Below are 25,520 nucleotides of genomic sequence, written 5' to 3'. Positions count from 1 at the left end.
AACACCACACTGAAAGAATAAATAAATAAAGGGCAGAACCAAGAGCAGCAAGTCCCCGTTACCGATCGCCCGGACAGAACAGTGATCTCCCTGCCATCCTGTCTCTCCCAGGCAGCACGGAGCTGGGACCACAGGGCAACCCGCTTTAATCCCTGTGGGGCTATTTTCCCATCTGTGATCTGGGGAGGTTTGCTTCTGCCTCGTCTTCCTTCCAGGGCTCCTCGGGGGCATGGGGCAGAGAGTGGGGTATGAGGGGTGGCTGAGAGGTCGCCCGGCTCTCTGCACTGTCTGGGCTCCCCGCCCCGGGTCTCCCCTGAGTGAGGCCACCTGGGGGAGTGCAGCTCCAAGGACAGAGGTTCTACCTGGGCTGCTCCGAGTCCTTCCTGCCCTGCCAGGGGGACTCAGAAAGCCACACCTGGTCTGCTGCTTGAGCTCGGCAGGTTGCCCAGGCTCCCGTGAAGATCTCTGCCTCCCCAGAAGAGGAGGGCTCCAACAGACCTCCCTCCTACCTCCGAGCTATGGTGAGCTGGAGGCAAGGAAGCTTGTCCAGAGGGCACAGGGCCTTAGGATAACCTTGATATAAGCGCCGAACCAAGCGCAGCAGGAGCCTGGCTCCGTGGACAGGAAGGCACCTTCCTGGCTGTGTGACAGTGGGTCAGTCTATGTGCCTCTCTGAGCCCTGGTCTGTAAAAGGGAGCACTGACCCTCAGCCTTTCAGCCATTATTAATGAAGCCCAGATACAGAAACCATCAGGTCTAAAGGCCCCGAGATGCCTCCATGGGCCGCCCTGTACCAAACAGGGAAGCTGCCCAGCGCCAGGCCAAACGCTTGAGCCGGCTCACCCCAGGACCTCACAGCCCTCCCGTGAGGAGGTTATCACGTCCGTGTTGCAGATCTAGGAAACCGAGCTTGGGGGGCTCTGTGCTGGACCTGCTCTGGCGGGAAGTGAACCCTGATGGAGCCGCGCCCTTCCAGGCACAAGTTCCAGGCACAAGCTGGGCCGATCAGAGGCCCCTCGCCCCCGCACCCAAACACAAACAAAGGCTCCTCCCTCCCCCAGGAATTTTTGTTGTGGTTTTTACTCTCCTGGAAGCCAGCCAAAGAAAGGGGAACCTAGACCCGCCAGGCTCCCAGCCCCAGCACAGTGACATCAGCCCCCGGAGCCAGGAACTGCTCTCAGCCAGGAATGCAGTCGGAACTCGGCCTTTTCTCAGAAAGCCTGGACATCGGCCCCTTGACAGCCGGCCCCCACTGCCTCTTTCCTAGATTTCCCTCAGAAATAGGTTAAAACAACCTTTGGCGCCTCTGCTTTGGCCCTTCACGCCTATTCCTGAGATAATACCAGGATGTTGATTGTTGTCATAGAGAAAAAAAGACAAAGCCTTGTATACCAGTGTTTTTATGATAAAATCTAAGTGTCTTCCAGCAGCCCCACACTCCCTCTGTGATCCACGGGCTTCCCGGCTCACCTCCTTGTTCTCTCTGCCCTGCTTCTCCCACTGGGTTGGGTTTCCTGAATCTCGAGGCCAGAAGCACTCCTACCTCAGGGCCTTTGCAACTGTGGTTCCCCTGACTTCCCGGAATGTTCTGTCCGCAGGTTCCCAGTACCCCCTCTTGTCATGTCACTCCTCTGAGCTCAGCCAGCCACATGGCTGGAGCTGGTCCTCCCCTACGGACACTCTGCCACAGACCCCTGATGGGGGCTTCTCACAGCACATACAGCAGGATGGCTTCTGGAACCACCTTGTTCACCGGTCAGTTATGCACGGTCATCTGTCTCCATTCACCCGACACAGACCCGCGCAAGCAAGTCTGTCTGAGTGCTCTATGCCCTCTGGAGCTACACGTGGGCCTGGCTCATCACAGGTGTTTTTAAAAGGATGGGAGGAAGGGAAGAAGGGGGTGAGGGAGGCCCCTGGAGAAAGATCTTAGGCAGCAATGCACTGGAATGCACTAGAACCATGAACAGGATGTCCCCTGCAGAGGGACCCACAGCACATCGCAAATGCCCCGAGTGTCAGACATCTAACAAACAGCCCAGTCCTAGGACTTTGACTTGAGGGGTTTCTGGGGCACCCTGCAGACCAAGAAGGGGTGTATCCACTGTGGGGTTTCCCACACAACCTGGCCGCAAAGGAACCCAGGTTTCTGGAGAGCCTGAGGGCCCTGGTGAACCTTGCCCAAGCCAACACTGGCTCCCTAGAACCAACGAGCAATCACAGCACGCTTTCGAAGGTGACCTGCACGGGAGTTCTGCCAGCCCCTGAGGGCGCACTCGGTGGTAGGTGGCAGCCACGCTGTGCCTGGGACACAAGCTACCAGCAGCAAGAACAAGCCCCCGATCCCCGGCCTCCAACAGAACCCCGTGACCCTACTGGATACGGGCTGACACTCTTGCCTCGCAGACCAGGAAACAGCTGGACCCGTGTTACCCCTGCGCCTCACATAACCAAGATCGCCTTGCTGGTAAGTGGCAGAGCTGGGATTCGAACCCCAAGTCTGACCTGCACATCTCTGTAGTTCTGTGTCTTTGCTCCGAAGAGCAGCAGTCAGGCCTCTCTGCCTGTGATTCACTCACAACCACTGGGGACCTGTGCTCCTCTGGTCCCTGGGCATGGCCCCAGGGTACGAATCCAGCGTGGGTGCCAGACCCACGGGAGGGTGTAAGAGCCAGGGTGGGCTCTGCCAGTTCCTCCTCAGGACAGAGCTGACCTCGGTACTTTTAATATTCTCCCTCTGGCCTCCAATCCAGCCTGATGCTCCAAGTTCATCTCTGTCTCAGGCCCTGCTGGCCCCCCACCCCACCGCCTCCTCCACTGTTATCTCTTAGAGGACAGGATCGAGAACGTGGGTGGGAGGGAAGGCACCCAAGAACCTGCCGCCAGCAAGCCGCCTTGTCCGTGCACAGATTTTCATTTGTTTAACCCAACAAGCCAGTTCCCGGTGACCCCTCTTCAGGCCCGCAGCCCCGGAGAGGGCGCAGAGGAGACCCCAGGCTCTGGAGATGCAGCCTCCTGCTCCGTTTCAGGGAGTGGCCCTGGCCTGAGAGATTCTACAAACGGAAAACGGCTTACAACCCACCAGACTGCCGTGGGAAAGAATACGTTTCCTATGAATGCAAGAGCTTCCTTAGGACACATCACTTACCGTCACTCCCTGAATACAACTGTTCAGGAAGAGGGATGTTATCCGTGCATGGGAGGGTCCCTCTCGGTCTGCCCTCTGCCACCCTGAGCAGCAGGGGATGTGTCCTCTGCTCACCTGGACGTCAGAATGGACAGAGATTAGGAAGTGGACCCTGATCACTGGGCACGGCAGGGCAATTCCCCCAGCTCTCGGACCAACTGCGTGGCAGGAAGACACAGTGGGTAACCGGCTGGGTTTGATCAAAAGGTCTGGGGTCCTGGGGATGGGGTGGGTGAGGTCTGACCACGGCCCTCTGTCTCTTTCCTCCACCCCACGGGCGGCACAGTCAAGAGGGGAGCTCCTGGCCGGCTGCCTGGGGTGGGCAGTAGGGCCCCCACCGGCCCTGAGCTGTGATCAGGGCTGCAGGTTGGCCCCTCCTAGCTCAGGCCCCAAGTCCAAGGTTTCCATTTACCCCTCAATCCTCTCCTCACCCCAAAGCTGGACATTCGTGCTGCTACTTTGGGATTCCCTTTTCCCAAGCTGCAGGGGCAGCTCCTCCCAGCCCAGAGGGTGGGCCACAGAGAGGCCTAGTATCTCTATCTGCAAATACCCACAGGAAGATTTATGACAAGAGGTATTTTCTTTTAAATATCCTCAGAGGACAAGTCTTAGCCCAGGGAGTGGGAATTACGTGGAGGAAGGTTTGCCCCAGCAGCAGGCAGGCTCCTGCTGCAGACCTCTGGGTCCCAAGATGCCTCCCCCGTGGAGGGGACTGGTAGGGACACTGTGAGACAAGTCAGTCGACTCGAGGCTCACTGTGGGGGCTACAGAATAGAGGAGGGCTGGCGGCACCAGGAGGTCTCACTTGGCCCCAGAGGGGTTGGGGGCCAAGCTGGGCACTCACCTCGACACAGGGCACAGAGCTCAGAAGCTGGCTGCCTAAGTAGTTGGGTGAAGGAGGATCCCCCGCCCCATTCTGGGGGAGAGGGACTGCCCAGACCCTTCCTGCTCAGATGTTCTCAAATATTCTCACTCTCAAAAATAGTTTCCTGAAACTTACAACTGGTATTTTTAAGGAACCTTACACATTTTCTGAGGATCAAAATTTCAGAGGATCAAAGGTTTTGTGAAGGGACTTCGGGCAAGGAAGTTCTTCATTTCTTCCAACAGGGGGACAGCATCTTCAAGTCAAGACTGCCAGGGCCCTGCTCAGCGGGGTGGGGCGTACTCAGGCCCCTTCCAGCCAGAGCTCCAGGCACAGTGCACCCCGGCCGTTCCTGCACGGGGTATCTGGGCAAATACTGTCCTTCACGTGGCAACGTCTTCAGATTCCGATGTGAGTCCCTCTCGGTGTCCTAGCCCCTCCAAACATCTGAGCAGTTTCAGAAACTACCCTGTGATTCCTGGCCCAGCCCCAACTTCCTCCAGAGAATGAGCAAGCTGGTGGGTAAACAGCAGCTTTCCCCCGGCCTGGACTCCAGTGGGTAAATTCCAGGGGCCTCCAGGCAGCTGAGGTGGAACGGCCTGAGCTGTGGGCAGCCCCGTCCTCTGCCCACACATCCCTCTCCAAGGCCCCTTGTTTGTTCACATGAGTCTGAAAGCCCTGGGGAGAGCAGGCCAGCCAGACCCGAGTCAGGACAGCTTTACTCCTTAATGTGAAATGCGAAAGTCCTCAAGTCCAGACGGGACTACTAGTTTTTCTGAAAATTCGGAAGAAGGCAGAAGTCGGGGCGAAACCGTGTTGCTTTCTGACATCCGTATCCCAACCATGGGTGCTGAGCGGCTAGAGGGCGAGGGCAGGGCTGGGCCCACTGGGCTCCGAATGCATGGTAGGTGTGGGGAAGGCGCATCGCCCTGGGACAGCAGAGGTACCCAGGGCTCCCCACCAGCAGGCTCTTCTCGAGGCAGCAGCTGGGTGGGCAGGGTCTCCGGCTGCAGGTGAGGTGCGGCAGCAGCTGAGCGTCTGGGTCCCAAGGAGCCTCCCGTGGAGGTGACAGCTAGGGACCTTGTGAAACAATCAGTGACCCCAGACCCCTAGCCCACCGTGGGTCTACAGAATAGGAGGGGACTGGCGGCACCAGGAGGGTTTCACTTGGCTCCGGCATGGCTAGGGGCCAGGCTGGGCAGTCACCTGGATGCGGGCGCAGAGCACAGTGAAGGGGGACGCGGGGGAGGGGGGCGGCTGTTGCCAAGGTGGGGCCAACCCATGATGCCTTGGCCCCTGACTTCCCTTCGACCCAGGACAAACCACCAAAGGTGCTGGCTCAGTGCCCACAGGGGCCACAGTACACTAACTGGGGGCTGCCGACATGGTGGGAAGGTCTGGGGGGGCATCACTCCCTCGGCCCAGGGTGAGAGCTGAAGGCACAGGGCCAGTGCCTCCCGGCCTCTGCTGTCAGTGAGCTCTGGCCCCCATGGCGCGTGTCTGATGCTTAGGGCTCTGGGGGCAGTGGCAGGAGACAGGTGCCCAGTCCCTGCTGTCCGTCTGCTGCTCCAACAAACACTGCCGTTCAGATCCCGCCCCTGGGTCGTCTGTCCTGCACAAGCCCAGGCTTCCCGAGGGTCTGGGCTGGGGGGCAGCAGGGCAGGGATGCAACGAGAGGTCCCTGGAACCCCCTTGCTCCAGGCTGCTCTACCCCCGGGTGCTGGAACCGCAGTTCTGGTCACAAGGGCTTCTGCCCCCAGCCTGGTGCCACCAGGGCCACCCCGGCCTCCCGGGGGGCACCCCACTGTCCTCTCAGCCCCAAGCCAGGCCAGGCTTCATTTCTCCGTGACGGTCATGGGCAAGGAGGCCTCCTTTCCCTCCTCTTCCACCGAGAACATGGCGTCCCCACAGCTGTCCAGAGGCGGCTCTGTCTCCTGCTCTGGGAAGCGGGGGGCGTGGTCCACTTCCAGATTCTCCTCGAACTCAGGCCCCGCCAGCCCCACCAGCCCCCGGCCCTCGGGCACCTCGGTCCTCACAGTCCCCACAATCACTGTGTCAGCCTTCATGATGTAGATCTTCTCTGCAAGGCAAAAGGGAGGGTGAAGTGAGGGGACCAGGGCCCTAGCTGGACAGGGCGAGGAGGCAGGGGACCGTTCAGCTTCCAGCTCTGTCTCTCCTGCTATGTGGCTTCAGGCCTGCGACCCAGTCTCTCTGATGCACAGTCGGTCCCATCAACCTCACAGGTGTCCTGAGGCTCAAAGGACATAAAACAGCTAGAAACTGTGTGCTGGAGTGAAGGACTGGCCCGCTTATGGGAGAGGCTCATGACCTTCTCAGCATTTAGGAGGGGATGGGGTAGGGAAGGAGAGGGCCGCGCTGGGAGAGAAAATGAGCCCTGGGCAGAGAAGGGGGCGACTGCAGCCCCACTGAGCAGCAGAGGCAGCCTGCCATGCTGGCCACCGTCCAGACCCTTCCACACACGACTCCCGAGTCCTCACAACGCTGCCACGCAGCGGGCAGTCTGTTCTTGTCCCCGTGGTCAGATATAAAGAACCTGAAGCCCTGAAAGGTTAAATGACTGGCCCAAAGTCACCAGGCAGTTAGCAGAACTCTCAGCAGAAACTCCCACCCGACTGGCTACCCTTTCCACTCCCGTCTGCGAGCCTACATCAGAAACCTGGGCGGGGGGCGGGCAACGTGTTCAACCTGGGCTGCTCCCGGATTTCGTAGTGAAAGACCTTTTCAGTTCAGGTAAACCCAGACAGTTGATGACAGTCTGAGGAAGCTCAGGCCTAATAATGAATAGCAGCCTGTGAGGCTTTGCTCGGGGCCAGATTTCAGTGTTTATTACTCATGGCCCATCTCCCGCCTGCACGGCTGGGCCTGGCCGGTGCATGGTAGGGCTGCCTGTGCATGCCGCGTGGAGGAATCGTGGCTCCTGAGAGGCAGGACCCTCTGCGGTCCTCATCATCATCTGCTGGGGGTGGGGGAGGCACTTAACTTCAGGGGAGTTAAGGAAGCTGTCCAAGAAGCTGGCAAGGGAGGAGCCTGGCCTACACTCAGCCTAGCTTCTCTGATGGCCTTGAGCTCGGGGCAGGGTCCCAGCTCCAGCAGCTTGGCCCCGGGACTCTCTCTGGAGTCTCAAGAGGGAACTTGACAGCGGGGGTGGAGCAGGGGGCTCCTGACCTGCCTCTCTGCGTCACCCAGTTACGCCCCTCTGATCCAGGAGCTCTCAAAAGATCCCTGGGGGCCTTACACTGGCCACCCCATTGCATCAAGCTAGTCCTTCTGTTTTGGTTTTTCACACTCCGGGAAAGAGGGAAGTGTTCAAAATAGCAGCGAGGACTAGAGGGAAGCTGCGAGTGTCGCAAGCTGTGGGCCGGGCGCCCCCCACACACCCCAAAAGAGAGAGCAGGGCCCCAGGCCCCGGCCGACACCCTCCACCGAGGCCTGTAGGCCCTTTGCCCCGGGAGCCTGTGCAGAGGGCCTTAGGAAAGAGCGGGAGCCAGAGGGGGTGAGAGAGAAGGGACCGTGGGGAACGCGAGAGGGCCCGGAGCAGCCAGACAGGGCTAGAAGAGAAGACGAGGCGTAGGGAACAGGGTGGGAGAGAAATGGAGGTGGGTCTGTCCGAAGACGCTGAAGCCAGGGGCCAGGCTCTCCCTCCCTCACATTCCGAGGGTCCTGATTGCTCCAGCTCTATCCGTCATCACCTGCCCTGCCCCCCAAGCTGGGAACAGAAAGGAGGGTCTTTCAGGGGCTGCTCGAACCTTCTATCCCACCCACGGCTCTAGAATCCAGGGAAGTTATCTTAGTGGCCTGGGAGGTGAAGGGGCTCCCCCTGCCTGGTGCCCAGGGGCAGAGGGATAAAGCTCGGGCTGGGTGTGGTCCCCCCTGGGGTACTAGACGGGTTCTGTGGGGCAAGGGGTGCTCCTCGGGGATGGTGTCAGAAGGATGAAAGGTTCCTGAGCAAACCTCCAAGGCCCTCTCTCCCAACAACCCTGCTCACCAGCAAGGCTAGCAGGCGGTTGGAGCGGGCTGCCCACACCCCAGCCGTCCTGGAGCCCAGTACGTCCCTCCTGCCCCCGCAGCTCCGGACACTGCACTCAGCACAGATCCAAACGTTCAAGTTATGACTTCTTAGGAAATTTAAAGGCGATGCCTTGTGGGTGGTGTTACCCCGAATAAAACTCTTCTTAAATAAAACTTGCTGAAAGCTACAGAGCCAAAAGTTTTGGTTTCGTATGAAAGACCCTGCCCCAAAGAGTTCTACCCACCAGTGCCTGCTGTAGAAATGTGTAGGATGATTCCAGATGCCTCTCTGGTATTATCCCGGCAATGCTTAACCCTCCAGAGAAGACAGAGATGGAGCTCACTAAGGCCTGCCCTCAGGGAGCTCACAGTCAGATGGGAGCGAGGCAGGGGGCAGAGGCCACAAACCCAGTCATACTGCTGGAGGCTGAGGATACAGGGTCTGGAGGTCTGGGGTCTGAGGGAGCACAACAGAGGGGCACTGGTTTAGACAGGAGTGGAGAGGGCCAGGAAGACTTCCTGGAGGATGCAGCAAATAAGCAGGGGTTTCAGGACATCGGGAATTGACTAGATTCAAAGGGGGAGTTGGCTGTCCCAGGTGAGGAGGCCGCTCCCACAGAGAAGCTCTGAAGGGAGAGAGGGCTCTGTGAGCTCTGGAAACTGCCAGTGAGTGGGCAAAGCAGGCTGGAGGGTTCAGGAGGCAGGGGAGTCTGGTCGGTGGAGGCAGCTCGTGGGCAGTGACCGATAGGAATGCCGGAATGAGAGTGCATCCTGGGATTCATCCTGACAGTGACCAGGAGCGCTGAAGTGCGGTGCAGAATGGACAGGCATGTATTTCGGTAGAAACACTCTGCTGTACCAGGGTGGAGAGAAGCCGGAGAGGAGGCAGGGAGACTCTTGGGAGGCCAAAGCGGAAGGCCTGCCTCGGGTGGAGGGCGGCCGAGGCTCCGGAAGGGCTGGTCTCTGCAGAGGTGGGCCAGCCACGGGGTTCAGAGCCCCGCCGGTGTGGAATGGGGCCGGGTCCCAGCGCTGCCGCCCCGCAGCTGTGTGACACGGACAATCTCCCCGCACCCACCCGACAGTGCCCTTGCCTCGGGTGCGAAAAGAAGAGGCAGGCACTGTCCTCAGAAGGCCACGTGGCAACGAGAGGACTTCCATCCAGACAAGTGGCCGGTCTTGTTGTCACTGGAATGTCTCCTCCTGTCCCCGCAAAGGGCTCCTTGCTGGGGGTGGGGGAGGTGTTCACGGCTCACTTTAAAGTTGGCAGCCCCCCAGGCAGTGGGGAGCCCCTTTCCCCGACCCTCACCCGCCAACACAACTTCACAAGCGCCTGCAATGGCCCTGTGAGGGCTGGATCACACTACACCCATTTTACAGAAGGTTAAACTGGGCTGCCGAGATGGAACAGGCTTTAAGTCTCTCACGAGAAGTTGTTCCTACTTACGAGGGCGGGCAGGGGAACCCACCCCCTTCCTCACCAGGCCTTCCTGCCTCAGGGTATCTGGGTCCCGCTCCCCCTGCTCCCTCAGCCCTGAGCACAGAGGGACCCCCCCGAATCGGCAGACTCACCGATCCTGTTGTTGGTATGCTCCGAGGTCACCCGGGGGGGCTCGGGGAGGTCCCTGGGAGATGAGGGGCTCCCGGCGGGAGGGCTGGCTTCCAGCAGCCGCATGCTCTCTCGGCACACTGCCCCGCCGGGGGAGGCCTCCGCAGCCGGGGGGCTCAGCAAGCCCAGCTCTTCCGTGCCCGACTCCACCACCGACACACTCTTCAGCTGCAGTGGGCACAGAGGGGGTGGAGTTGACAAAGGGTGCCTCCGACCGCCCTGGGAAGCCCCCGTTTCTTCACCTCCAGACTCCAGTGAGTCTCCCTCTCTGCCTGAAGGTTGCCGCACACCACCCACGGCTTCTCGGCGTGGAGAGCCTGGTGCCCTGTGCTGAGTTTCAGAAGTCCTGTTGCTTTCTACACCTCCTAAATAACCAGAGCAGCCAGCATCCCCTACGGCGCTCACCGCGTGTGTGGCCTCGACACGTGTGAATCCTCACGACCGCCCTGGAAAGTGGCTAATACCAGCACCCTCCCACTTCACAGACCAGGAAACTGAGACCCAGAGGAGTCCGGGAACTCGCTCAAGGAAGTGTGCGGGCCAGCACTGAGCCCCAGCACCTCGCTCTGGAATCCAAGCTTATCAGCCTGTGTGGGTTAAGTGTGCACTCCAGGCCCACCGCAACTGCCCAGCCCTGACCTCCTGGGACGGCGATCGGTCACAATTACACTAACGTGTTCTAGAACCAGCTACGTCTTCAGTTAAACGGTGGTTTCGTTTTTGACTTTCACAGGTAAGTATAAAGGAAGAGTGGTCTCATGGAATGTTCTAACGCATCATATGTACCTTCAGCCTTCAAAATGGAATGGGCTCGAGTGATTCACAAAACAGAGCCACACAGCCATGACTATCCTATGATTATCTGAAGTCCAAAAGACGGCATTTTAAACAAGTTTCTATGAAACCGTGGACTCCTGTGGCCAAACAATGTTTGATTATCTCACCAATCACTAAATGCCTTTTTCATCAAATTTCCTGGTATTGTAATAGTCACTTATCTGACCCAAGCATATTTGTGAATGTGACCTCCCATAATTTGAAACTGAACTCACATTGTGGTTCTGGCTGTTACACTAAGAAATTAAAGGACGGAAACCTCTCTCCATGTATGAATGTTTGAGTTGAAAGAAAGTCACGGAAAAATTGATAAATGGAAAAAACAATGGGTGAACCACACACAGCTGAGATGCAGCCGTATGGAGTGTTTTGTCTTACCCCATCCCTCAGCCCCGGAGGGCAACACCCCTTCTCTTACCACCCCCCCTCCCCACCCAGGGCGCTCCTGGAGGCTGGGCCCAGAGCAGGGCACCCAGCCCAGCCCGCTGAGGGCCAGGGGTCTGGGCCCCTCCCTGGTCACCATCAGTTACCAGCAAAGTCCCTGGCCCAGCACCTGCCCACAGCAGCAAGCTCTTTGTCAAAGGCAGGTGAGGAGGCCCTTCCAGCTCAGGGCAACAGTGCAGGGCGCCAGCTTTGAAGACCCACACACCAGGGTTCAAGTCAAACCAGGGCTCACTGGTCCATTTTCCAATCGCGAACCCAGCTCTCCTGTCCGCGCCCAGGTTCCTTCTTTTGTAAAATGAACGACAGCACCCACCTTCAAGAGCCGTCAGGACCACCCACGATAACTGAGGAGCACAGAGCGAGACGCCTGCCTCACGGCAAGTGGTCCACACAGGATGGCTACGTGGTCACACTTTTTTTTTTTTGAGAAAGGGAGAAAGAGAGCATGTGCAGGAGAGGAGGGGCAGAGGAAAAGATGGAGAGAGAATCTGGAGAAGGCTCTATGCTCGGCGCGGAGCTCGAGGTGGGGTTCCATCTCACAACCTGAAATCCCTCAAAACCCTGACCTGAACTGAAACCAAGAGTTGGACGCTTCACCGACTGAGCCACCCAGACACCCCTGTGATAGCTGAGTTTTCAAAGAATCATGTTATGGATTTGTTTTCCCAGTGGAGTGAAGGAGAAAAGGGAAATGACCCCATCTGGCACCCACAGTAGCCCAAACCAAATCCATGGTCTGCCAGACCCTTCTGGAAGTCCCCGGCAGGATGAGCCAGGAGCCAGAGACTACTGAGGGGGTGGGGCTCCCCGTCTGTGCTCAGGACACCCGCCCCGTGGAGCAGACCCAGCTTGAACTTGCAGGGGGAGCCCACACCCCCATCACCGTGGGAGGGGAAGGACCCACCAGCAGCTCTCAGAACCAGGGGAGCAGTCCAATTTAGGGGCACAAAAGTGAGGGAGGCAGGGCGACAAAGGGCTACTTACTGTCGGGTTCCTCCCAGGCCTGGAATCTGCAAAAAGAAAAACAGTAGTGACTTCACCAAGGAGGCTCTGGCAGCTGCCTGGTCTGCCCAGCCCACGTATGGGAGGCAGTGACACCTGTTCGACACTCAGGCTGCACGACAGGGGACAGTTACAGAACCCTCGCCCGTGCCTGGACACAGAGGCTCACCTCCCAGCGCTCGCCTCAGCAGTGGCTGTGGGAGGACTGGGAACCACCTCTCCCCCAGTCACAAAGCCAACCAGGGCATCGGACTCCTTCTCCAGTCCCCCACCCCACTCAGGCACAGGAGAGGTTCGGGAGCGGCACCCACCGCAGCTGGAGCCGAGGAGGCGGCCTCTGCTGTCTCAGGAGTTGGTGTGGGGCCGCCCCCACTCCCTTGCAGCCCCCAGGGTCTAGAGAACCCAGAACTCCCTGGAGCGCCATGCAAAGCTCCCACGGAGGACCTCAAACCTGGGTGGGGGCAGATGACTCATCCTGAGGACCTATGCTAAAACCCACACTGGACACACCCAGCGTCAATCGGCCCTGAAGGCCTTTGGTGGGAGATCGGGTTTTTTATTACATGTGCGGAAAGATCCCATGTGACCACCTTCGAGGAGGACAGCGGCTCCTCGTCACCGTCCACCGCCTACCATCCCTCCGCGGGGCTCAGGAGGGGCTGATTCACTGGTTCTTAGGCTGCAACTTTATCTTCTCATCCCAACCCCCCACCATCCACACCAGCACTTCTGTCTTATCAAATATGGAGCCAGGACACGGCTAAGCATAGGCTGACATTTACCCAAGGCCCATTGGCCACCTGACAAGGCAGGAGATTCGGCGCCCAGGAATCTGGTCTACACTGGGCAAATCAACTCCCAGCGTAGACCATCATCTGGGGACACACAGCCCTTGAGGAGTCCTGAGGAGGCCCTCTTGGAGACTTGGAAGTGTTGTTCCAAGCTGCCGTTAGGCATGCATACCTGACCAGAGAAATCTGCTCTGGAAATGCCAGTGAGCTGCATCATCTCCAGAACATTCTGACCTCAGCACCTCTGGGAACCATCAGCCCTGATCCTAGCTGAATTGTTCACTGGAGGCCAACCAACTAGGATACTACTAGTAAGACAAGAGGTCTAAATGTGCTGTGTAGACATTAGGTCAGTTGGGGGACACACTTTCATGTGCTTCTAAGTGACTATCAGCATGTAAAATGTGTCTAAGGTCTAAAGAGGAAATGAATGATGGTCAAAAGAAGAACATGTATAAAATGACACAATTTTGGATTCTTTCCTCTTCTTCTTCTTTAATTTTTTTTTTTTTTTTTAGAGAGAGACAGCGAGAGTGTGGGGGTTGGGAGAGAGGGAGAGAGAAAAATCTCTCTTAAGCAGGCTCCATGCCCAGCACAGGGCCCAACACAGGGCTGGATCTCAGCCTTGAGATCATGACCTGAGCTGAAATCAGGAGTTGGATGCTTGACCATCAGAGCCACCCAGGTACCCCACCTGGAGTCTTGATTTAACAAATGTTAAAATTTCCTTCATCTGGTAACTGATGTTCCCAGCAGAGTAGTCACCTTGGGAGAATATGGTTCATTCCTGCTGGGAGGCCCCTGTTACCCAAGCGATCCCTTCGAGAAATGCTCTCTGGCCTGAGGCACATTCTTTTAAATGATGTCAGTGAAGACTAGTTTTTGCCCTTTGAGAGTAATGTTGACTTTTGCAAATAGCCAGCTGTGGTTTAGGTGGCCAGGGGGAAAGAGTGTGACAAAGTAACAAGATAAAATAAAATAAATAAAAGTGATAAAACTCAGTCTTGGAAAGGATGTGGGTAAAAAGGAACACCATGGCTCATGCCCTGTGAACTGGTTCCATGTTTCTCAAGAGCCATCTGGCAGTGAAAACCTCACACTCTTTGACCTAGTAAATCCCACTTCAGGGACACACCCTCAGGAAATAACCCAAGAGAACACAACAAGGCTGTCCGCAGAGGTGGTAGTTATAATCAAAATTGAAAGCAAACCAGATGACAAACAATGAGGCAGCTTGGCAGTCTTGAAGCAGAGCCCTTCCGAGCAAGGAAGCCCCAACACAACATCTCTCCACCTTCCCAGCTTTAGTTCTCGTGTCTGGAAAATGGGACACAGCATGCCAACTCTGGAGGGTTTTTATGAAGATGAAATGAGACCCAAAACGCGAAGGTACCCAGTGATCAGACCCACTGAGAGCACGCGCCTTGACATGATGTGGTAAGAAAGATTCTGTGCCCATGTGGTCTTCCTCCCCCAAATCTGCCACCCCACTGTCACCAGGAAGAAAATATTATACAAATTCCCATCAAGGGGCATCCTGTACATAACGGGCCAGCAGGCCTCAAAACTGCCAAGGCTGGGCACCTGGGTGGTTCAGTGGTTAAACATCTGCCTTCGGCTCAGGTCATGATCTCAGGGTCCTGGGATCGAGCCCCACATCGGGCTCTCTGCTCAGCACAGAGCCTGCTTCTCTCTCTCTCTCTCTCTGCCTCGTCCCCTCCCCCAGCTCATGCACATATGCGCACTCTCTCTCTCAAATAAATAAACAAAATCTTAAAAAAAAAAAAAAAAGGGTCTCTTACACACACATACAGAACACCTAAGTAACCCTAGAGTGTGGGCTGCAGTTGAAGGGAACGTATCAGTACGACCTTGGCTACCGGACAGATACACTGAGGTAAGCTGCGCGCAGTGGAGGCAGGAAGGACACCGGGTGTGCACAGAACTCTCTGAACTACCTTTTCAGATACTCTACGCATCTAAAATGGTTCTAAAATGTTAAGTCTGTTGAAAATCTTTAGAAATTTGAATGTGAGAAAGGGACCGTTCCCAGGAGGCTGCGGGCCACGTGGCGGGCCCCGGGACACTAACGCGGCGTTCATCACGCCAAGGAGAAAACCAACACGTGACACTGACTCTTGGGAACAAGCATAAAACAACAGAAAGGTGAAAAGGCCGAATCCAGAGGTACCAACGTCTATCTACAGGTGCCTGACAACCCACGTGTGTACTTTGATAAAAACCCAGGACAAACTGTGCTGAGAACAGAGGTCGGATTTCCTAAGTGTGCATCCTGGAAAAATGTGGCTTTAGTCCACGGTCTTCATCACTGGTTTCCTCGCTTGGGGGAGTAACTACGATCTTCTCATAAACGCGTCTGGCACCCGAGGACACGAGTCCAGGGACACACGAGACGTTGGTGGGCCCCCCAGGGACAACTGCATGGTTTCCCCAGGGCTGCTGTGAAGGCCACTCCAGCCGACCCTGTGAGTTCCGACACGGATGCTGGCACTCCCGTCCGCCCCAGCCACTGCCCCTCTCGGTCCCAGCCCCCATCCAGCCCGGGGGCCCCGCTGTCGTGGGAAGCGGAACAGACCCAAGGAAAGAGGCTCAGCCAGGCTTTGGCAACGGCACCCCTAGATTCAGATCTGGCTCATGGGAGACACAGCTGATTCCAGGGTGAGGGCAGAGAAGACCAGGTAAGTTGGGATCGTCTTAAAGAAGTGCTCAGAACACAGAAGGATGGGACAGAAGGACGCCAGCGCAAGCTTCAAGGGCCGAATCTGAACATTAACTAAATAATACTGGCAAGAGAATAAGACAGAAAGCCACGAGTGCATGCAGATATAAATAGAGACGATGAAGAAGAAAGTGTGATGAGGAACCGGTTATTCAGAGAGCCTCGCAGTCCGTCCCCCGAAAGCACTTACTCCTTGCCAAGGAGAAAAGAACAGCCTCGTGCCAGAGCGGCCTGGGAGGCAGTGCTGGCGTCAAGTGCTCCCGGCCAGCCACGCCGGGAAAGGGACCCACCGGCTGGAAACTGGCAGGACGGCCGCCACCTGGGGAGCTCAGCACCCCTGCTGGGACCTTCCGCCACCAGAGACGCACAACCTGACTCCAGTCTCCCATCACAAGGACTGCACCGGGCAAACCCAAGGGGAGGGACGGCCAAGTCAGCGGGGAGATGCTCAAAGGTGGCAAAGTCACAAACGTGACGGAAAAAACAGGAATGGACCCAGACTGAAGGAAACTCAAGAGACGTGACAACCAGAAGCAACATGGAGTCCTGAACTGGATTCTTCGGCTGTGGAGGACATGGTTGGGACAGAGGAAGGATCTTGAATGGGGTCTGAGAATTCGTCGGTGGTAACGCACCAGTGTGAATTCTCTGATTTTGGTGGCGTCCCTGCATTGTATAAAAATACACCTTGTTTGCATGAACACACCCTAAAGTATGATAAGGCATCGAGATACTCACTCGCCTCAAAAAGTTTAGAAAAATTAGTTCTTTACATTTCCTTGTGACTCTATCCTAAGCTTGAAATTATTTCAAAACAACAACAATGAACATTTTTTTTTTCCAACTTAAACCTGCCTGAAGTAACAGATAAGGACTTTGGTGTTCATTAAAACGAAGAAGTTTAGTCTGAGTTTCTCAACCAGGCACAATTCTGACCTGACTGTTCTTAACCGACTGGTCTTAAACAAGCTCCTCGACCTTCCTGTGGACCTGGTTTCTCATCTGGGAAATGGGGACAAAAGCAGCAAGTGCCTCCCAGGTCCGCTGTGCACCTGGGCTCTGCTGCCGAGGACACGGGCCACAACGTGGAACTGACTCGAGAGACAGCTGGCAGGCGCTGGAGCTCCGGGACAGGGAGGGCCGGGGCGTGCATCCCCACCTGGCCAGCCACTGGTCCCTTGACGCACCTGACGCTCATCTGAACGCCAGAGGGAGTGAGGACCCGTTTCTGTACCCAGCACTTGGACCACGATTTGAACACGCGAATGAGCCAGCATGTGAACGGACGCTCCCTCGCCCCTTCGGGCCCCACTGCTTTGGGGGGGAATCGGGGCATCGACACCCTCTGTCCATTCTCATCCTGAGTCCTGGACGCTTATCCTGGCTTCGCCTTCCCTCCAGCTCGGGCTGGGAACCCAGACCCCGCCAGGGACCCACCGGAAGCCAGAGGGCCAGAAATAGCCCCAAACAGGATGGCTGCCACTGAGTCTCAGGGCTTGGTTTCTTGTAGGTCTAACTTCTTCAGGGAAGGTGCTTTTCTCTCTCTATTTTTCTCTGTGGCAAAACTGCTATCACGAAGGTTTGAAGAAAAAAATAAACTGACAGCAATGGAAATTCTAATACTAGAAAAATGTCAAGAAAGCAAACATGGGTTTCAATGAGACATTAAGGCTGACAGCTCATGGAAAAAGGCTTGAAACTATCAAAACACAAAAACCCCCCTTGCTAAGATCACAGCAGGTGCTTGTGAAACTCATCAAGTTTGAAACAGGTCTCAGTGGACGGGTTTTGTGCCCAAATCCAAAAGCTGGCGCCAGTGAGGGTCTCCAAGGGTCCTGGGGAGATGGGGGCAAGAGGGCCGTGACCTGGCCCAAGGCTGCCCACTGGGCTCCTGTGTGGACACTGGAGAAAGGATGAAGCTTGAGGGGAGGGCGGCAGAGGGGACAGGTCTGAGCCCTCCACAAACAAAGCTCACAATCTCAAGGACCAGCGCCTGAGTCTTGAGTCTCACCAGCTGTGTGGCCCCCGCCAGCTACCCACTTTTGGGACTTGACTCCTCCTTATGGAATGGAGATCATCACCCATCTCCCTTGGGGTTCCTGGGATGGTGAGACCCTCTATGGGAGCCTGCCTTGAAACCAGAAAGGGAAGTTCACTCCTTCCCCCCTCGGGTCGGGGCCCAGTACACAGTAGGTGCTCAATCAGTGCTTGTGGAGTGCTGGTGAGACCTTGTCCTGCCTGAAAGGGCTGCACAGGGGAGAAGAGGCACGTGGCAAGGATGGCTGGGACCCACCTCCCACCCGCCAACACACACACACACACACACACACGCACGCACTCACACCCGGGTGAGGGCTGGAAATAGGTCAGGGGCTCTGGCAGGCGGTCTGCAAAAGTTGGCCTGGAAGCAGGGCCAGAGAAGGCTTTAGAACAGCCTAGAAATCAAAAGGCCCTGAGATGCCTGGTGAGGAAAGCAGCCTCCAACATGGGCTGACCTGTTGGCCGACATCGACCCTCAGCTGCACACAGTTCCCGCCTCAACTGAGCCGCACGGCCGCCATCGGAGGCAGACCTTGCCACCCCCCTTTACAGTGAGGACACTGAGGCAGAGGAATGATGAAACTCACCAGAGCCATGCAGCTCAGAAGTGGTAGAACCAGGATTCCAGCCCTATCAGCCTGCCCTACAGACCCCACGGCTCTCGCTGCCAGCAGGAGAGGGGCCCAGAGCGACGGGGAGCAGGGGAAAGGGGCAGAGAGGCCAGAAAGGAAGGGAAGGCATTCAGAAATGCCTCTCCAGGGAGTGGGCACTATGGAGGAAAGAACGAAAGAGGAGATGGATCTTAGACCTTCCTGCTAACCCGCCATCCGAATGCCACAGAGGACCGTGGAGGATGGTTCCCGACCGCACTGCATTCCCCTTACCAATAAGCCTGTGCAGAGACGGAGCCCCAGACCCAGGGCCCAGAGCCGCTGTGTCCCTGTGGCCAAAGGAGCCCCCTCTGGACATCTGGACACTCACCTGCAGGCTCCAGCTTGGGCCGGAAGGTCTGGACAGGGTAGCACGGGTAGAGCTCTGAAAGGACAGCAGAGTTGGCTGCAGAGCCTCGCGCAGCGCCCCCCCAGGGCAGCACAGAGCCCGGGCTGGGCCAGCACAGAGCCCCTGCCCTCCCCCAGGCCCCAAGACCTATGTACTCACTCTGCTGAATCCACTTCCGGCAGGCCCTCCGGTGGCACAGGAGAAAGGACACGGAGCCCAAGACCACCACCAGTAGCACAACCATCCAGAAGAGCACGGGCCCTAGAACACAGAGGCAGCCCTGCTCCCTCCACCCTGATGCTGGGGGGCCCAGGAGCCTCCACCGCAAGTACCCCAGATGGTCCTCACCCTGGACTATGTTCTCCTCATGGGGCACAGAAGCCATCGGGGCTGGCAGGACCTGGTCCTCCCCCAAGAGGGAACTGAGACCCAGACCCTCTGCCTCCCTGGTGCAACCTTATCCACCTGCCCTCCCTCCCCTGGCTCGAGGGAGCCTGTCAAGGCAGGTAAATGGTTGACAGAAGAACAAGCCATTCCTGGACAATGAGAAATTGAGGAGTCGAGAAGCCGGAAGGAAGGAGCCGAGGTCCAGGAGAATACAGTCTGGGGCCTGCGGAGGAGGGCCCCTGCCAGGCGCGGCCCCGAGGCGGGGGGGTGGGGGGGGCGGGGTAGGGGAGGGCTGGTGGGGGGCAGGCGAAGCAGCAAGGAGGATGAAGTGGGGAGTCTGGGAGGGCTCCAGCTCCCCTCCAGATGGGAAGCTCCCCAAGGCAGGCAGGGGGTTTTCTCTGCACACACACCCACTCAGCACCTCTTCCCTGAATACCACGCAGGCACCATTACCATCTCCTTTTACAAACGAGGGAAACTGAGGCTTGTGAAGTAACTCACTAAAATGGCAAAGGGCAAACCGCAAGAATCACGGCTTGGGCCAGGCCGGGCCAGGCCGGGCCAGGCGGCTCCAGAGCCCACACCCGTCACCGCTGTGTGGGTGTGTGTTTCTACAACTTCACTCAGTACTTGTTCCTTTTTATCTTTGGTTGCTTATGAAGATAGTTACTGTTAAGTCCACGTTCAGATGTTAAAACGTAGTAGGTGCCGTCTATGTGCTTCTCCAGCTTTAACGTGCATGCCGATCTCCTGGGACCATGTTGCAATACAGACTGTGCCTCGTGGGGCGGGGGTGGAGCCCAGAATTTTGCTCCTCTGACAAGTTGCTGATGCCCAGACTGCGCTAGAGCATGGCCAGCTGGAGGGCTGCTGCCACCTAGTGTTTGACACTAGAACTGCAAGCCCTACACCAAAGCCCCTTAGAATGTCCCCAAGGAGTCCCAAAAGGTGATAGCTACACGTACCCCACTGCTTACTGCCATGCGTGGTATGTGCGACAAAACTGAGGCTCAGAGGAATTAAGCAACTAGTCAAGGTCATGTCTTCATTGTCCAAGTGTTTTGTGAGTAGCAATTACGGGGCCACGGGGACAAAGCTCTGAGTACAAGCCCTGCCTGGAAGCGAGGAACAATCAAGAGCAAGTGACAGAGCCACAGCCCCAGCTCAAGAAGCCAGAAAGCTGGGGTCAGTCTTGGTCTCCCCCACCCAGTGGATGCTGCCACCCAGGGACAAGCCTCCCTCCTCCCGGCCCCCTGGGAGGCAGACCCGTCCTTTCTGGGAGGTAATGGTTACCTGAAACCAGAATGGGCTTTCCCGTGGAGGAGAAAGAGATGGGAGTGCTCGTTGATATGGGGGTGTCTCCCCAAGCGTGGGTGATGCCCCTTCCATGCTCCTTACTGATCTGGGGGTCTCCCGAGGAGAAGAGAGGGGCAGAGGCACTGCCAGGAGAGAATACAGAAGTTAAGACTGACGGTGGAGATGGAGACAGGGAAGCACGTGCTCAGGAATCGTTCCCAGGGGTGCCAGCCCAGAGTCGTGCACACATCCTCCAAAATGACTTGTGACCTTGTCACAGAGATCCAGCCCAGGCCCCACCCCTACCTCCAGCCCAGCTGCCCCCAGATAAGGCCAGGGAGTCACCTGGTGGACGTCTTGCTGTCCTCTGGGTTGGTGCTGCAATCAGGGTGGGCTTCGGGGGGAGGTAGCTCATGGGTGGCACCTCTTTCAGCTGTACCTGCAGGGAGAGGTCTTAGAATTGGTATCAAGGAGCCTTACCCAGCAGGACTGGAAACTTCTAAGGAGGAGGCTTGGTGAGGCCATAAGGACACTGCAGCCAGGTAGATTCGGGCTGATGTCCTGACCCTCTTTCCTTCTCCTCTTCCTTCCTTCCCTCCATGCAACAACTCTTTGCTGAGCACCTGCTATGTGTCAGGGACTGTGCTGACAGCTGGGATGTAGCAGTGAGCAAAAGAGACCAGATCCCTACTGTCAGGGGCTCATGGGCATGGTGGAGGGCTCACAGAGGTGACACAGGTGTCACACAAAGGTACACGGGCTCCCCGTAACACGGGACTTGAACACGTCTGTCCAGGGAGGCTTCCCTCAAGGGAAGTGTGGGTGGGGCTATCTAAGCAGAGGAAATCAAAGACGGGGTGGCCCTAGGCCCCCTAGGTGGGGGAAGGAGGAGAGCAGGCGCATGGGAGGGGCTGGCGAGCAACACACTTGTTCATACGGCATTCTTCAAAGTAGCCAAAGGGTGGAAACAACCCCAATGTCCATCAACTGGACAAATAAATAAAATGTAGTGCATCTGCACCCCAATACTGTGTGGCAATAAAAGGGAACCATGCACTAAGACAAGCCGCAGAGCACAGAAGCCTCTAAAGGATCATGTGCCGTGAGAGAAACCTGACACAGAGCACAGATTCAGGAAATGTCTGGAAAAGGTTCATCTAGAGGGACAGAGAGTAGGAGGAGTCCTTGTCCAAGCTGGGGACGGATACGGGGATTGACGACTAAAGCCACAAGGTTTCGTAGATTGTAGTGATGGTTTTATAACTCTGTAAATGTCTTTACAGTCACTGAATTGCACACTTAAATCTACAGATCCTGCGGTATGTCGAGTGTACTGCAACAAAGCTGTTCTTAAAAACTGCTCCCCAAAGCGAGGATTTAATTAGCAATGGAATGGGATCAGTGCAGTAGATTACATCCCAGGACCCCCTCCTCAGATGGGGGAGGTGTCTGTGTCCCCACCTGCCCAATGCCCTGGGACTCAGATGGTCCGCGGAGCAGGATGGAAGGAACAGTGTGACTGTCCCCAGCCTGGGCCGTTCTGTTCTCCCACCCTGGCTGTAAGGAGAGGAAGCTCTGGGCAGGTAGTGACTGCCACTCGTTCCAGGAGTAAGAGAAACACCTGAAGCAAACGCAAACCAAACCTGCGCGCCCAGGCAAGATGGCAAAGCCTCCAGCTGACCCAAGCAGGACAGCTGAACCCTGAAATGTCAACGTTGTTTGCTGTTTGTCATCCGCTATTCCTGCAGATAGAGCTGGCTGAGACAGACAGGCTTTTGTCTCAAAGGATCAAAGTGGAAAAGCTGCCCCTCACCTCCAGCCAACTGTGATCACACAGGAAGGTGGCTTGGTGCTCTACACCTCCTGATTTTATGCAAAAGAGAAACCTGATAAATACATATAAATAAACACATGAAATTACTATCTCCTGATATTTAAAGTAGCCTCAGTTTTTTGAAAGTTCCTTTCTTTCGAGATCAACTGTATTAAGGCATAATTGATATAGGAGAAAATGTCCCCTCCGTCATACTGTTTGATGGGTTTTGAAGACTGAGTCCTTCCAATGTACCTGTACCTCCATTCAAGATCTAGAACATTCCCACCATCCCAGTAAGTTCTCTGGTGCCCTTCTGCCATAAACCCTCCTCCTGCATTCAGGCAACCACTGGTCTGCTTTATGTCTATATAGATTAGTGTGTCTGTTCCAGAATCTCATTAGACCGGCTCAGGCAGGAAGTACTCTCTGGGTCTGGCTTCCTTCTCTCAGCGTGTTTCTGCGATTCACTTATAATGCACAGCACACTCGTCACTGTGGAGATGTGCCACATTTACCCGGTCACCTGCGGATGGACAGCTGGGTTGTTTCCAGATTGGAGCTTTTATAAATAAATTATAAATTATAAATAAGGCAAGTCTGAATGTTCTTGTACAAGTCTTCATGAGGACATACAATTTCCTTCCTCCTGATACTTTGGAGCAGAGGGGACGGCTGTATGTCACTGTGCCGACCACACAGAATGCCTTCGAGGACCCCCAGGCAGCACCAGGAGGAGAGAGCCTCCCGCCTCTCTCTAAGGCACCTGAGTCTGAGCTCCCACTGGACACCTCCCGGGATGCAGCAAAAGAACCACTGTCCTGGGGTGCCTGGGTGGCTCAGTGGGTTAGGCATCTGCCCTGGGCTCAGGTCATGGTCCCAGCGTCCTGGGATCGAGCCCTATGTTGGGCTCCCTGCTTAGTGGGGAGCCTGCTTCTCCCTCTATCTCTGCCCCTCCGCCAACACCCACTCATGCTTTCTTTCACAATCTTTCTCAAATAAATAAAACCTTCAAAAAAAAAGAAAGTACCGCTGTCCTTCTCTAAGTAGAGAAGGGGGACCTAGTGCTCCTTGGGTGCCTCTCAACCTCTCCATGTGCATCATACCTCACCTGTAGCCGCCTCCTTTCTCCTGGGTGTAGTGGCCCTCCCCCTTTCCTCTTTCTTTAAATCTGAAGGTGAGGAGAAGGTATTGTTTAGCCCCTACTTAGGCTGCTGTGTTGTCTGGTAAGAGCCAACTGAAAGACAGGGAAAAAAGAAAAAGAAACTCCCACTCTAATTCCCAATTTAGAACTAAAAAATATAGTATTTGCCAGACTGAAATATTTCTCTTTAAATCCAAACACCTGATCCTTGGGCCATTTGAAGGAGAATGGTCTTAGCATCAAGGTCGAGTGGGTTCTCTTTTTGTGCATCCAACAAGTGCTTAAAATCAGATAAAATTTTCATCTTCATATTTGGAGTGTAGTCGGCTTTTTATTTTCCCTAGAGTTCTTATCTGCCTTTTGTTTTCTTGGTGAGAAGAGAATAATGTGCCTTCACCGTATCACCAAGTTTTTCAAACCTACTACTCAGGAAGTTTACTGTGATTCCTTCTTTCATTCCTGCAGACAGGACAACTCACTGGAGCCCTCCTTCATTTTTCTGTTCTCATCTGGCTCAGCTGGTCTGCAATACAGCTGTCATACTGAGTCACTGTTTTCTAGATTCATGGCTTTTTTTTGTTTGTTTGTTTGTTTTAGCCCCTCATTTAGCCAGATAATATCTTCAAGTAACTTTCTAAGAGAGGACACATGAGGGCAAATCTTCCTGCCCTTTTATGTCTGAAAATGCTTTTTGATGCTTTCAAACTTAATTGTACTTAACCAAATAGAAAATTCTAGGTTCAGAACTAAGAAGAAGCTGATGTGGTCTGGTAGGGAGGACTCTGGGCTGGAACTCAGGATCCTTATGTTCTAGCTCTACCTCTGACCATATGATTCTCTCCATCCATAAAACTAGGTGGGTAAGATCACGTCACAGGTGGTGAAAGGCTTTGAATGGGCCCTCAGAGACATTCTGGGTGGCCAGCACAGGAATCTAGTCATCCATCTCCTGGGTATTTACTCATGAGAGATGAAAATCTATGTTTACACAGAGTTGTACAAGTCTTTTTATAATTGCTTTATTCATAATAGCTCCAAACTAGAAATAACCCAAATGTCTGTCAACTATTGAATGGATAGATAAAGATACCTATTTTGCGTGTCATCCTTGTGAAGGGGCCATGCTAATCTTCTCTGTATCGTTCCAATTTTAGTATATGTGCTGCCGAAGCGAGCACAAGATACCTATTTTGTCTGGGTCTGAGTAATCTTCATTCATCCTGCTTTGTTCTTGGTAGGTCCATCTAAAGTTTCATATTATTCAGGTCAAGTATGCAAGGAAAGTTGGGGCATCACGGTGGGTACAAGGCCCGGAGCACACAGTGACCAGGCCAACAGGGCTGTGAATGCAGAAGACCCAAGGCTTGGGGTAAGGGGTACACAATGGGAATTATGGCACTTGGGCTGACATGAGGCCCGGAGTATACCAGTGTCCCTGTTGGGAAGGTCACACCAAGGTGGTCACCAGACCAAGGCTGGGGCTGTGAGGCTGCCCAGGGACTGTCTACTCTGGGAGCATGACTGGGGCGGGCACGACCAGATGTCCCCACCCAGGTGCTCTGCCGACAGAGGGCGCAGCAAGAGCAAGAAAAAGCAAATGCAGCCCAGAGAAGGCTCCTTCTTCCTGCAATGGCTCCCCAGTGCCCTCTACTGGCAGAGCTCAACATCGCCATCAGGAAGAGAAACGCAGGAAGAGTCTGGTCTTTCCCTGCGCAGCAGGTGCGGAAGGTGAACGGACAGCCGAGAGGCAATACGTGGGAAGAAGCACACTTTCTGAAAACCTTTTTTGGTCCTCTTCTCTCTTACTATTTCTTTTTCGCAGCATTCTGATCTCTCTCTATGGATGTAACAACTTCTTGAGTTTTTCTGTGGATGCTAACTTAGCATTTTAAGTATCTACTCCTATTCCCGAAGCCGCTTCCATCGCTTCACCCACGGTGTTCTGTGATTTTGTTTTTCTCCATCGTGCGGCTGGTTTCCCTTATCAGTCTGAGCGGCTTTACTGCCCACTCCTCTCTCCTTAAAAAGGACCCTGCTGCGTACTCCAGCAGCTGGTGGGGTTTCTTCTGCTGCGTTGGTAGCACGGCCTTTCCACCTGAGGCCTCTTCGTGAGTAGGGCTGTGGCTGGGAACTCTGGGCGGTGGGGAGTGTGGGCTGACCGTCTTCACTTCAGGGGGACTTAGCAGGGGGAGCTTATCGCCAGGCTATACTCCCGAACACACAACCAAAGAGGGCTTTCCACAGGGCAGCGGCCCCCACCGGCGGCCCCATGTTTCCCCGGATACTCCTTCAGCGTCTTCAGCCAAAAAGTCGATGATTTTCACCAGAGGATGAAAACTC

General features: G+C 55.5%; 1 protein-coding gene and 1 non-coding gene across 8 annotated transcripts in view; both read right to left on the bottom strand.

Annotated features, from left to right (window-relative positions):
* TNFRSF8 (TNF receptor superfamily member 8) overlaps positions 1-25,520 on the bottom strand; it is a 71,368-nt gene that overhangs the window by 4,721 nt on the left and 41,127 nt on the right. For 4 of the 7 annotated variants that reach the window (XM_044237185.1, XM_044237187.1, XM_044237186.1 and 1 more), the window contains 7 exons: positions 20,569-20,662; positions 20,221-20,366; positions 18,700-18,801; positions 18,523-18,576; positions 11,953-11,978; positions 9,651-9,855; positions 4,170-6,132 (listed from right to left, as the gene is read on the bottom strand). In XM_044237185.1, coding sequence (XP_044093120.1) covers positions 5,888-6,132; positions 9,651-9,855; positions 11,953-11,978; positions 18,523-18,576; positions 18,700-18,801; positions 20,221-20,366; positions 20,569-20,662 — 872 coding nt within the window. In that variant the 3' untranslated portion in view covers positions 4,170-5,887. Of the gene's footprint in view, positions 1-1,188; positions 3,263-4,169; positions 6,133-8,130; positions 9,305-9,650; positions 9,856-11,952; positions 11,979-18,522; positions 18,577-18,699; positions 18,802-20,220; positions 20,367-20,568; positions 20,663-25,520 lie in introns of those variants that run through there. The other 3 variants (XR_006383118.1, XR_006383117.1, XM_044237188.1) reach the window with 3 other exon arrangements.
* Positions 24,252-24,358, bottom strand: LOC122901499. The gene has a single exon (XR_006383515.1). It is a non-coding gene; the product is annotated as a U6 spliceosomal RNA (small nuclear RNA).

The sequence above is a fragment of the Neovison vison genome, chromosome 2, assembly GCF_020171115.1.
Source record: "Neovison vison isolate M4711 chromosome 2, ASM_NN_V1, whole genome shotgun sequence".
Taxonomy (NCBI): Eukaryota; Metazoa; Chordata; class Mammalia; order Carnivora; family Mustelidae; genus Neogale; species Neogale vison.
Note: the sequence above shows the minus strand (reverse complement) of the source record. Positions and strands in the feature narration are given on the sequence as shown.